At 34.7% G+C, this 14,520-nt stretch overlaps 1 protein-coding gene across 1 annotated transcript; it reads left to right on the top strand.

The window, feature by feature from the left end:
• Positions 1–790: 790 nt before the first annotated feature.
• Smp_137110 (phd finger protein, putative) lies at positions 791–9,600 on the top strand (the record flags this gene model as incomplete). Its single annotated transcript, XM_018792828.1, has 5 exons — positions 791–1,113; positions 1,256–1,719; positions 1,891–2,003; positions 4,840–5,257; positions 9,287–9,600. The coding sequence occupies 5 exons, from the start codon at positions 791–793 to the stop codon at positions 9,598–9,600; spliced, it is 1,632 nt and encodes a 543-aa protein (XP_018644171.1).
• Between the last annotated feature and the right edge of the window lie 4,920 nt (positions 9,601–14,520).

Genomic DNA, 14,520 nt, shown 5'->3' with positions numbered 1-14,520 from the left:
AAGGTCAATGAGTACTTCACGTAGACCAATATTACCAAATCACCTAAGGAAGTATCCAAATACTTTATTACTTAACACCAGGCTAGGTTTCAAATCTGTCTGTAATACAGCTGCAATACAATCAATTCATCACATAAGATCAGATCTCAAGCCTATACCCTGTCATGATAGGCCACCATTCACACAGTATCATCGACAAAATGTCTCCTCTGCTATAAATGAATCCTCTAATAGGAAACGAAAGAGCACTTCAACTCGTGAAAACAAACCATCAATTCTTAAGCCATTTATCATTGCTTCAAAAACTGGTAGTGTTGTTACCAGTTCCAATACAGGTGTAATCACTCCATCTTTTAAAATAGACGCTTTACCAAGTTATATTATTGCAAACTTCATTCCAACGAATCTAGCATATGTGAATACGGTTTATTATTCATCTCCTGAAGAAGATTTTTTGTGGAAATCACAATTTTTCGGTAAGAAGAATGCTCAACAATTGATTTACACATTAATTTACTTATTTGCCAAATCACTTCATTTACGTAACAGTCATCAATTGCATCAGTTACGCTTTGGATTGAATAGTCAATTAAAAGTGGTTTATTTCAATGATAATAACGACGACGAGATCAATAACAATAAAATTAAATCGGACACTTCTTATTTAACTTTGAAAGACGATCCAATGATGTCATCTAACAAGTGTATAAATCATAAAAGTGGAAATTCCAGTTTAATATATAGACCAGATTCAAGCTGTTCTTTACTCACGAAAACATCAATCACTTCAATGTCTCCTTCATCTGCGTTATCATCATCACCACCACCACGAACAACTGTGACGAATGTGTCCAGTCAAAAAAATTATTCGTATTTCGATTATTTAGATGAGAATACACCACGAGATTATACGGTGAAACAAAACGCTAAATTACAGAATAAAATAAGTCGTTGTAGTAGCATTTCATTCCCTCGATCAGACACAAACGAACAACAACTAATGACTACTACTACTAGTTCAGAAATCAACTTTATATTTGATCATAATTCAGTGAATAATCATGAACGTTGTATTGTTTGTTATCATGAATTTTATGTATTCAAAAGACTTAGGTAAGTGATATCTGCTGTTCATTCTAAATTTTTCCTTTGCGCAATCTATGAATTTACCACTGATTAATTTTCGTCACTTTTCACTTGACGTTACATCAATACATACAATATATATTGTAATGATAATTGATTTTGTTGACAGTTCAATAGGTCAATCACTTAAGAATAATTATTTCTTAACATGGAAAACAAATTGTACAACGGAGAATTCATGGTTTAACTGTCGTCCGATTGAACCAGCTCAACTGGCTACAATTCTTCGTAAAATTGAATCGACTTTAGCATATACTGCTGTACGAATAAAACAACGGAAACAATATAAAATCAATTCATTACCACTTGAACTGGGATCAAGTCAAGATCTTATTACCAAGTCAACTTCATCAAGATTGTCAAGTGTGAAAAACAATCTTCAACAAATTAAACGATTGGATAATTCATGTTATAGTAATAGTGGTAATTCTCCACTGAATTTAGTAACAAGAAAATATAAAAATCAAACTGATACTGGTGTCAATGTTAGGATATTCAAGACAAGTGGTTATCAACAGTCAAATTTTCAAATCAATATAGGTGGTCGGACTTTAGAATCAATCAGTTTTGAAAGTTCTTATGTTTATTTATTTGTTTTCTCATTGTAAATTGTCTTACTTTATTCCAATTATCTTTTTAGTTATTTTCAGTTCTGAAGTTTGTTTCGTTTTCTTTTTTAATATCGCTTCAAAGTAATATTCACATTATCATCGTCTCTTATATTTTTCTAATTTCATTTTACAGCTCACCCAACTTGTTTAGATTATTGGCCAGAATTAACAGAACGTGCACGCCAATCCCCATGGCAGTGTTCAGATTGTAAAACTTGTACTGTTTGTAATAACAGTGAATACAGAGTGAGTTTCATCTTTTTATGTTATCCAGGAGAAATGTATTTTTCTACTGCTGAGGGTGTTATATACTACAACGATAGCAACAAAGCTTAATCATAAATGACGTTTTACGATTTCTCAAGTGATTCGATTTATCATAGTATAACCCGATGATACGCCAAACATTTATTGGATTTTTATTGAAAACCTGCAATGTAAATGATTAACTCACATTTTCAATATTATTTTAACTATATAGAAGAGAATTTATTGGGTTCGACTCTCCAAATTTCTGTAACTTTCTTGAAAAAAAAGTTGTATTTAATCGTTTTTGCGAAAAAAGTGTTCTTCACAACCTTTATGGAAGAACTTTAGTCATTCACAGTTTGAGTAGAAACGTAGAGGAACTAAGTGGAATGTTACTGTGTGTTGCTTAACATTGTTATGTGGTACTGCCCCTAAATGCCCTGGTACGGTCGAGGGTAGGGAGAGTCCGCTCTCCCTTTCCAAATGCTCTCACATGACCACGCGTATACCGCCACTGCAAGGGAAGTCCTACTCACTGTCTTCTCGTAGCTGGAGTGTTGTTTACGAAATCGAGAGGACGAAAAGCGAATGTTCGTCGCTTTAACCGGATTGGTGGATATGGAGGACTGCATCTCCTTACGTTGCCCCACTACCTTGTGTTTTAGACCTCTAGGTCACAGGTTTGGGGAGTGGCCCCTTAAGGGGACCACCTGTTTCGGTTTGGGCACGCGGGTAGTATCCCAGCCCTTACACATATAGAATGACTCGTGTGGATTAAACGTTTTGATGCCCATTTGTACTAACATTTATGTGTTTAAATAAATAATAAATAATATATGACATTAAGTTTATAAAAAAAACATGTTTAGTATAATTATCCGAACTCTATTTCCGTTTTGATTCTGTTTCACAGAGGGAACAATGTCCAATATATATAGGGAAATATATTTTACTTATTGAATCCAATATATTCTAACGGACTTTTCTCCCCTGTCTTGTTCTCCTTTCACGCATGACTTACTCTCCTACTAAAAACACATAATAATCTTATTGTATCCCGTTTTTGTTATATTGAAATTGATATAAGTTCTTTGCGATCAGTGACTGATAGTCTCTATCCAATGACCCTATCCTTAGTACCTCGAAAATTCTAGCTTTATTTTAGTCGTAGACCATTAAAGAATTAATGAACATTGGTAACAATAGGTAACATTCTTGTTATGTCAATGATTCACAAAAGATGTATTAACTACTGTCGATTTCTATAGTAGATTTTTACGGTTTTTCTGCAATCCTATGTTGCTTCAGTATCGAAGACAGTTACTTGGAATAATTATCGAAAGAGGTTGCATGGTTACAGTATTACCCAAAATTTACATTCATAGTTTATCGTATATCACCCATTCCATTTCATTCTCAATTTGTCTTTCACAAACTTTTGGCAAATAAATGTATGTTGTGAACATACTTCAGTTGTGAACTTACATATATTTTTCGGTAAATTTATTTAAGTGTTATACAAAATAACAATTTCCATTATCTTACATTGATCACAAATGTGATATATTTAGTAATACATCACTTACACTGTAGATATAGTTTACCACACATGATATTTGTGTAATTGCGTAGATTTTTTATCGTATAGATAACTACTATATTTTGACAACACATTCTTTTATCAGAAATCCAGTTGGGAATAGTTTATACTGTTTTTGGTTCAGTTGGCAACTTGTTATGACTTGTGGCCGAGTGGATGCCCTGTTAATGTATAACGTGATAAGACCGTCAATCAGAGAGCAGCAAATTACCGATTGGAACAGCGACACATGGAGACCGTACAAGCAGTCTAGAGTACCTGTCGGTCCTGCTTCTGCCTAGCCCAGCCAGTTAAGTCCAGATCACCTTTAACAGCCTCTGCAATATGAATCATTATTCTCAAACATACTGGGTTTATGTACCAATCAAACTGACCACGTCGTACCATAAAATAGAAAATAACATATGTACAAGATTTAGCTGTGAATAAGGGGAACAGTAATCAATAGACTGGGTGTAATCCATTAATGGTAAATCGTATAACAATAGTTTATAGTTCAAAATAAAGCTCATGATAAGGGAAACATGAATATAAATAGTTAAGTTACTTAACAACTATACAATAAAAAATATATGCATAGTGTTGGTTCATAGATAGACTCAAAGTTACCATTCATTATTCTTATCGGGGTATAACACAACTAGAACTTCTGGTTAGTCATACTGGAAAATTATAGCTTAAGGATTAGGGTAGGGCATCTGGTTTATATCAACTAGGTCTCCGATCCAAGTTCAACTTCACCTACTTTGACTTGTGATAAGTCTGTCAAATGAACTCTTGACCCAACTTACCGGCCGCTTCTAATAACTCCAGGTTAAATCTACACGGCGTGAAGTGTAAAAAGACACTCTGCTCCAAAGTTAGCTTATATACAGAAAAAACGAGGGTATTTATAAAGTTATCTTTGGCTTGAAGTTTCTGGAGTCATAATAAATATAACAGCAGTATAGATAAACATCCAGTCAGAAAAGTAACACGTGACTTTTCACTTTCTAAATGTTTCTGAGGATAGTGTTTTCAAGCTTTTTCTGTGTCCCTATGGGATTTTCCGAGGAATATTTTGGAACTCTAACAAATTGGAAAGCGGGATAGTATCACTAACCCTCACATGTAAAATGAACCTCTAAACCGAGTAGCTGAATCTATACTCGGTAAATTCTATCTCCATGATTACTCTGTACATATCAGACACAACTTTAGAAAAATTTTATTATTTTTTTGTCTCTTTAATAGAGCGACTTAATTATCTGTGATGCTTGTGACAAAGGCTTTCATATTGAATGTCATCGACCGAAGCTTGAAGAGTCTATAGATCGTAGTCTTCCTTGGGTTTGTGCAAGTTGTCAAGATGAAGGTTATCGTGTAGCTATTGGTACACTACCATCTGGTAATAATAATCAAAATTACTCGTCACCTAACAAAACTAAAGAATCTAATGATGATCTTATGAAAACCCCTTTGAAAGAAATTAATTCGTCTTATGAATATATTAAAACTGAATCAAAACAGGAAATAAATGAGTCCGGTGTGGAAGAAAATATTATTAAATCTGTTGAATCTTCACCGCATTCCACAGTTGGCCAGCATCTCACAACGACTACTTCCAATACAATTTGTAATGAAAATTTTCCAGCGGATATAAATTCCACAGGTCATTCATCGGTTGTATTGACACCAACTAAAACTTGTTGTTCCACATCGCCAAAATTAAATGAGTCAAATAATAGCAATAATAACAGTACTAATATTTCTACAAATAATAATAGTACTACATGTGGAATAAACTCTGTCCAGTTAGATGGTGAATGTCTGCATGAAAACAAGTAAGTTTACTAGCCTTTGGATAATATTTTATGTTTTGATATTTTCCTGATTTTCCCTGTCCCATCCTCCATAATATTCAGATATTTTCAGTGTGACGTTAAATTTGTATTTCATTGGTTATTCTAAACAATCGATCAGTCAGTCATATGCAAATTGTTACACCACATTAGTACAGTAAAATAAAATTATCAACAAAAATCCCGGAGTATTATACTTAGTAACAGTATAAGCTCTATCATTAGAGATCGGTTATATACGATATGATTCAGGAAGAAACTATGAATTCGTGAAACAAAATGCATTCTACAATTTCGAAACTTAGGATCTAAAAGAAGACATGAAGTGAATGCATCTGGGCCACTTCGACCGATGCTGAACAATGTCATTCAAAGTCTGATCTACGGTTACGATAGCATAGCTAACCCCAATCAGATAGTCTGCACCTACCTACATGGCTTAGTCCAACTATCGGTGTTTTCATGAACTGATATCATGCCTTGGCCTGACGGCCTCTGACATTCCAACCTAGTACTACATCATCCGTCATTGTGCGTCAAAGTAGTCGGTGGATGGTCAGACCAAGACGCAATACCAACCCATTAATTCAACAGATGTTGGTTTAGCTCGTATCTGAATGTGCAAACCTCTTGGTCTAGGTTGGCGAGTAATCAGTAGTTTGCATTTGAAGTTCTTAAATAGCGGTTCAGAATCGACCACAACAGCTCATAAGCATTCATTCAATCAGTAATGGGTTTGGTGGGGTTACTCCGTATTACCTTTTCTCTTCTACTTGGACATTAATAACATTTCGAAAACAGCTATGATGAATCTAAGTACTGGTAGTGTGGCTCTGTACCTGTAGAAAGACTTTTCGGCCTTGAGTATGTGGATGATAGTCTTACCGTGCAGTGATACCTAAGCAATGCAATTTTCACTTAATCAGTTGGCAACTAGTGTCCGTGGGTATGGTATGTGTTTTGCACCTACTAATTACAAAGTACTTTTACAATACCAGCAAGACACTGTCTCCACTTACTCTTCATGGTGAGTCATCAGAAGTCGAAAATGTTGTGTATCTGGGTTTGTGAGTGATTAGAATTATCTACGTATAGTTAAATCTAGAGCAACATAACCCGATTCGCCCCACCTTTGGTGCCATCGTGATATTAGTCCGAATGTAAAAGGTGGGATTTACAACGCGTCTGTGGGAATAATATCGCTCTATTACTGACAAACTTTCTTCTACCATACATCACTCTCGTCCACGTATTTCTATTCATTTAATTACTTTTTGATTGTGTTCTACATTATATATCTATTTTATATTATTGGGTTCGTTAATTTTCTAATACCTAAAGGGGGCCAAGGTAAAATCAAACTCAAGAAAATCAAGCTAATTTCGGACGTTCATCCTTTTATAGTATAGACACCCAAGTGTAATCGTAACAATCGGTCCATTGGTTTCATCTGACTTTACCTGAAGACTTGCTCACAGATATTCGTTACGACAGTTTATCCGCACCAATTAAGGTGTTTATTTCTCTCTGAACAATCGTTTGGAAAGCGGAGACAGACTAGAATTAACTTTTTTTTCATCCCATCAATTCGAATTATTCTGCGAAAAGTTGTATTCGTATTGACTAGATTTTTTTCCAGATATTTTCATGGGGTGTTTTCATCACTAGTGAAATCTATATTCTTCGTTTGCTGCTCTACTAGACAATTTTCTTATTCTCAATTTAAACGAAACTTCTGTTCGTCAATTTAAAATGCTAGGGGCCTATTTCTCCACATATTGTCTGTTTTTCGAAACAACTCAGTTTATTGGCTCATCAACCGGCGCTTTACCTGTTTGTTCCTAATTTGTCTCTAGGTATCTTATCTCTTGTATAGATGATTTGTAAACAAATTTCTTTCTTAATATTTATCAAAATTTATTTCGCTTATTGACCTCGTTGGTCATTACAGTCGGGTCATACATCTATGCGAATAGAATAGCTAGTTATTGTAGTTGAGATCGGTTTTCGTCTTTTGTTCTAAAAAAGAAACAAGTATATGGTTAAATGTGGTAGTTTTAGTCATGTTTTTTTAACGAATGTAATTTGTACAAGCCCGTGAATTGAATATGACAATAACGATTAGTTAAACGTTTAAATAGACGTACTGATTTTTTTTATATCATAGCAATACTGTTTTTTTCACTCACTGATGTTGACAACAATTGCTTATTACTATTACTACCACTGTTGTCTAAAAAATGTTTCGTTCTTAACCTTGACTACTACTACCACTACTACAAGCACACCTGAAGTTATAAATCTTAGTTGACTTGTTTGAACGTGTTTTCTTAACAGCATTGTGTTATGATGCACCCTAATTGTTGGATGTATATATAGGTATTAGGTTTCTACAATTTTTCATCATGTTTGTTGATTGTATTTCAGTATGATGATATACAGTAGTTTGATTAGTCTCTAAGATGAGAAAATGTCAAGGATTTTTTTTGTTACATTGGTCAAACAAAATAACTTGTCATTTAAATTCATTTGACTTCTTTACAATGGGGCTTAAATCTGGAATTTTCTTGAATAATAGACAGATTATATTATTGTGTAGCTTCTTTTTAAATGAATTGTTATGGAACAATTTTGACGAAAATGTGTCTTAGCAGATTTATTTTAAAATTTCTTTTACCTCATAAAAGATTATTTTCAAGAGTAGTCAATATATTCTATGTAGATTTATCATGCTGATGTATTGTCATTTCTTTACGGATGACTTAAAATTAAGGTTACATGAATGATTTCCTATTTAAATTTCATATATTCACTACTAGTGTTGAACTTAACAATAAAATAACCTAATTGTTCTTCTAATTTTGTTATACTTTATAGCCCGTTTTGTTTCTCTATATCATTCCTTGTTGCAATGTTTTCGGTTTGTATATGATGATGTATGGTTTACTAAATATCTTGAACATAAAACATTTAATAATGAAGTATAATTATATAATCAAAGAATCCTAATGATTGACGATTGCGTTCCAACAATCACATTTTATCCCTTGATTTATATTTTCTTGTTGAACTAATATCGTCTATGTCTAATCTTTCCTACCACAACTGATACTGTTTTCACTTCTAGTATTCTAGCATCTTGCTTTGCTGATGTTTTGTGGCAGCTTGAACCGATGCACAAATGCACCATGTTCTATATTACATGTGACTTATTAACAGAAACGTCTATGAGTTTACAATTTGTATATCATAGTTGAAAGCGTGAGTCAATTGAAACTAGACCACCATGTAAAACCTGGAAACACTGGACGGCCGTTTCGTCCTATTATGGGACTCCTCAGCAGTGCGCATCCACGAACCCGCTCTCGCGAGATTCGAACCCAGGACCTACCAGTCTCGAGCCGAAGCCCTTAACCGATAGACCACTGAGCTGGCATCCAACGGTGTTAATGTCTAACTTCAACTGATCCACGAAGTTGAGCAACCATTCACCAATTGTCTTCAGTGAGTTCCTATCTCACAACAGACGTGGTTTTGAACTCCACTGGTCACTGCTTCTCACTAGAGCTCCTAGATATACTTCTCGAAGTCAACTATGATAAATACTAAATCTCCACAAAACCCCTTCTGATAATTTGTATATCGCTTGTCACTAATCAATTGATTCGTATTCATTTTTATTTTTCCAAAATTTAGGTCTTCTACATCAATACAAGAAGATGCTACAGACAATGACAAAAAAACATCACCAATTTCGTCTAATTCTACATCAGATCTTCATTTGAAATCATGTTTAGAAGATAATAATAATAATAATAATGACACTAGCAATATTAAAGAAATTAAAAATGAAATTGAAAATATTAGTGAATCGAATATGATTATAAATGGTGAAAACCAAGAAATACCATCAAATAATAACCGTCCAACAGATGTAAGTATATGGTCAGTGGATCATGTTCAACAATGGTTATTAGAAGAAGGTTTTCCACGTGAAGCTGAAGCATTTTATCAACAAGAAATTGATGGTACTTGTTTGTTACTAATGAAGCGTATGGATGTGCTGACGGAACTTGGAATTAAACTAGGTCCAGCAGTTAAGATTTATGAAAGAATAAAACGTTTTCAGTCACAATGTGGTTCACCAACCTAGGGAACAAGCAGAAGAAACAACTATTCCTTGTTTTGTATGTACATATATAAATATATATTATCTATCTGCCTAAAAACATTAATCTCTTTACAGGTGTTTTTTTAAAAAACTATTGCTAATATTATTATTATTGTTTACATTTGATTATTAAAATAGGTTCTTTAATTTTAATTAAACATTTGTACAAGTTGTTATAATTTTGAGAGGAAAAAAGTGCTTCCATACAATGAGTTTTTTTCTTTATTTGGAAAGTAAATCTAATGTATTGTCAAGTTTCATCCGTTGTTTCGCTCTTAAACGCTAAGAAAAATCAATTTTTATATATTGTTAAACAGTGAGATGCAAGTTTACACATAATCTCGAACAATCGAGTGTCTAAATGTCTATGAGTCACAGTTTTATTCTCAACAAAAGACCTTGAATCCGACTTTCGTATATGTTGACATTATAAATCTCAAGAAAAATCTTACTTTAATCTCTGAGTTATCAAAAAGCCCAGAAATATGTATATGAACTGATTAATTACACATGCATCGACCTTAGGAAGGTTTATTATTTGTTTATAATTCGTGGCTATATTTCATTAACAGTTATTCATATGGTTATCTGTTACCCACCCATCTGTCAGTTCCTTCGTCGTAAGTGGTCATGAATAATTATTGTCAAAGAGCTGTTTCTTACCATAGCAATCATGGCATCGAAGCTCGTTTCCCTTTGAACTTTAATTATTTCTTGATATCCATAAGAGACAGTCACGGTACCCCAATTTTGCCATTATATTCATAAAGTTTCATTTAGCGCATCCAAAATTCAATAAAGTATTTATTCGAAACTTTTGTGCTAATGTACTCATACTGTTGTCATACTGTGTATGAGAATATTTTACCAGACAGCATTTAAGCAATGGTTGAGTATAATCTAGCCGACAGTACCAGTACAGGAATCTGGCAATTCCCTAACTCGGTTATACACCATGGGTCACTAACCTTACTAACTTCAAAAATCCATCAATTAAATTTTACTATTATGGTTTATGAATGAAAAGGTGAAGTGCTCTATATTCTGTCGTAAATAATATTGTTTTACACCTATATCCAGTTTTTCTTTAGAATCTTATCCACACCTCAACTAAACCGTTCAGTATGAATAAGGATAAATTACCTGTGGATATAAGATACGTGTCCGTCAATTTGTATCGTATCCGTTTTTCGATGTTTAATTTGTGTGTAGCGCCAATCACTTTCTGTCATTTCCCCGTTCATTTAGTGAGCGAGCGCTGCATACTAAAGCATAATTTTCACTGAGGGTTTTATTTCAAGCTCTAACTTTCATTTTAATGGCTTTCTTTAGTCAGAAGGTTGTGATGCACTACAGTGACATGTTCATAGAAGACATTTAGATGATTGAAATGAGGTATTCGTTGTAAAGCATGCTTTTCATCATTCATGCACTAATTATGGATATAGCACTTTTATTGAACATTGAAAATAATTTGAGGACAATTATGTTGTACTTCTAATATCCACTGACATGTACCTGACGAAAGATGCAAATATCACGGAGTCTTCAGCTGTTACTATGTGACTTCTCACCAGCCGGTTTAACTCTCGGGCAGATTAGTCACAAGATGAGAAGAACTACAAGGGAATATCGTTCACCTGAAGTAGTTGATTTACTGTTACCGTGAATGAAGAGAAAGAAAGGAATTTTTGGGAGACGGCGTGGTAGGACATATGACACCATGTCACAAACCCAAATAGTCATATGTCATTCCGAGAGATTTAGTAGGAGACGTGCTATTAGTAGAAGTAAATTTCTCCCTAGTCAGTGTCAGCACATATGTCCTTCTCTGGGGCAGAAAGGAAAATATATACAGTTTTAATTTATATACGCAACCGTTCAATCTTAGCAACTATACCTCCCTTACTCATCTCAGTGTTCTCAGTAGGAAAGTGAGTCTGGGTTACTGTGAGAAGTGGGCATCAAAACTGAATCAGAGTGCACAACACAACACGATAGCACTTAATAAACTTCGCGCTATATTGCAAGTTCACTGAGGTGTAAAGTGTTTACTCAAGGGTTGAATGGAGAACATGTTTGATGAAAAATTTCAAACTTCTAGACTGTCGCACAAGTAGGGTCATAAGTGTGCACTTATTGAGCAGTTTTCTCAAACTATGATGAAAGTTCCCCTGATGAAAGGTATCTCAACATTCATCAACTTCACAAGTCATTCCACAAAAATACTCTTATTTTATTCAAGGTGAATGATAAAAATGTTATTTAACACGAGATCAAAAGTACTTAACGAGATATCAACTCAAACTAGTAATTATTCTTCGACTGACTAGCTCTGCACACATACCGACTTGTCTAGGAGATTTAATCGTTAGCACAGTCTCAGTATTATTTCAGTTGTCTGGTAGCTTAGCTGATCAATTATAAAACTGAAAATATTGTCATTTTAGGAAAATCTAACAAAGCCATGTTCGCTATAAACCCTGATAATTCCTAAAGTAACACTATCTTATTGTTGAGAATGTGACTGAATTTTCATCGGTCTTTGTTGGCATATGTACATCCGGGACACGCGTTTCGTCCTACTTAGGACTCATCAACTGAACGTGCCTATACTCCAGTTTTGATAATCTCAGCGGGACTCGTACCCTGTACGTTAAGCTCCGAACGTCCACCGAGCTAATGAATCCTGATAACCACTACTGTGTTCAATGGGTACGAATCTTATTTCTTTAAAGTCTTATGATTTCCTATTTTCGATATTCAAGATAGTAACCGGTCATTTTCTGCTTGCGTTTATGTATTCTGAGCGAAGTGATTCGAGATAAACTTCAGTCATAAATTATGGTCCCGGATTGCGCCGTAAGCCAATAACCAATTTTAATAATAATAAGAAGTTATTCTTTTTGAAGTCGTCCGTGTTTGTACGAGGTTCATTTATATCTACTTAAAGTTGATTGTTAGCCATCGAGAGTTCACATTTAATTCTATTTCTTGTACTAATGTATCTCACTTAGATTTTTCACTTTATTTGCATAAATCCAATTCAGATGATTTATGATCTATATACTGATAATAGCCGAGTAAAAATCCCAATCAATGAACCGATTTAGAATATAAAACAACTCAGTAAATTTTACGACACTTTTTTCAACAAACTAGTACAAGTTATAGTCGGTATTTAGTATATGACGAATATACATGTATGACATAAATATAATTTAAATGGTAAGCATTATGAAATAAATGTCTTTGTTAATAAAGTTTATTTTTTATTACTAATACATAAGCTAACGACCCCTCATTATCTTCAGGTCAAAGATTAAAGATCTCCAAGTAACTCGATCCTTGTATCTCTTTTTCAGTTGTTGGCAAGTAATATTCATGATCATGATTTCTACCTCTGATTCCCAGTGCCATGTGTTTTCAGGTTTGTCTTTGCACATTTTGTCTAGAGAATTCCAAGATAGGGCTTGCTTCATGATGAAGTTTGATGGTTTCCCAAATATATGTCCTATCCACCTCCAACAACCCCCAATTTCTTCCTCATCTGGAAGCTGATTTGTTCTCTCCAACACTAGGCTGTTGCTCATGGTATCTGACCAACGGACATTGAGTATCTTGTGTACAAAATTAGTTAGAGACACTTGTACATTTTTGATAATGGTTATGGTAGTTCTCCAAGTTCCAGCCCCATACATTAGAACAGTCTTGACGTTCATATTGAAAATTGTGAATTTGATGTTGGTTGACAGTTGTTTTGAGTTACATATGTTCTCCATTTGTGGAAATGCTACACTCACTTCACCAATCCATGCCTTCACATCTGCATCAGATTCTCCTTGTTCGTCGATGACACTGTCGAGTTACGTAAAACATTCCACCTCTTCCAGAGTTTCTCCATCATGTGTGATTGGATTGGTGCTGTTCGTGTTGCATTTGAGGAACTTGGATTTTCTCTTGTGTATATTGAGACTTACTGATAGAGAGACTGATGCTGCATTGGTTGTCTTCACCCGCATTTGTTGCTGTGCATGAGATAGAAGAGCCAGATCATCTTCAAAGTCCAAATTGTCTAGTTGCATCCAATCTGTCCATCGTATTCCTTGCTTCCTCTCAGATGTAGAGGTGTTCATAATCCAGTTGATGACGAGAAGAGAGAGAAAGGGAAAGATTGAACATCCTTGTCTGACACCGGTCCTCACTTGGAATATATCTGTCAGCTGTCCCCCATTCATCACTTTACATTGTAGTCCGTCGTGTGATTTCTGGATGATGTTGATTATCTTCTCAGGTGCACCATAGTATCGAAGAAGGTCCCATAATGTTCTCGTATCTACACTGTCGAATGCTTTCTCATGGTCAATGAGGTTGATGTATAGTGGTGTTTTGATGAGGTATTCACCTCTTCAGTCTGTTGGTACTTGTTCTAACTCTCAAATCTTTCTGAAGAGAACGTGGAACATCTCTGCACTTACCTCTGTATCTGGCTTTGATGCCTCAGGTTGTATGCAATGTGGTTCTGATGCTTTGCCATTCTCTATTTGTCTAATACATTTTCTGGTTTCCTCGATTGTTTGTGTGGTAACATGTTTAGGGAAACCTATATGTTCCTCCTTGATGTTCGGTGGATTCGGCTAAGCTGGTGTATTCAAGACCCCTTTAAAGTATACTACGCCCTGTTCCACTGCTCTCGATCCTCGCTAATTGATTTACATTCTTTGTTGCTGAATCGTCACTCTGTTTACATTATTTACGTGCAAGCTTCTTGGTTATACTATATAATCACTCAATATTTCCTTCTCTTACACCGTTTTCCCTGCCGTTGCTAGGTCATACTCAAGTTATCGCTTTTTTTCCTTCAAGTTACGTTGTGAGCGCTTAACCATTAGTCCAGTGGTT

Source organism: Schistosoma mansoni, assembly GCF_000237925.1.
Source record: "Schistosoma mansoni, WGS project CABG00000000 data, chromosome 3 unplaced supercontig 0233, strain Puerto Rico, whole genome shotgun sequence".
In the NCBI taxonomy this organism is placed as follows: Eukaryota; Metazoa; Platyhelminthes; class Trematoda; order Strigeidida; family Schistosomatidae; genus Schistosoma; species Schistosoma mansoni.
The sequence above is the reverse complement of the archived record's forward strand: the minus strand, read 5'-3'. Positions and strand labels throughout refer to the sequence as shown.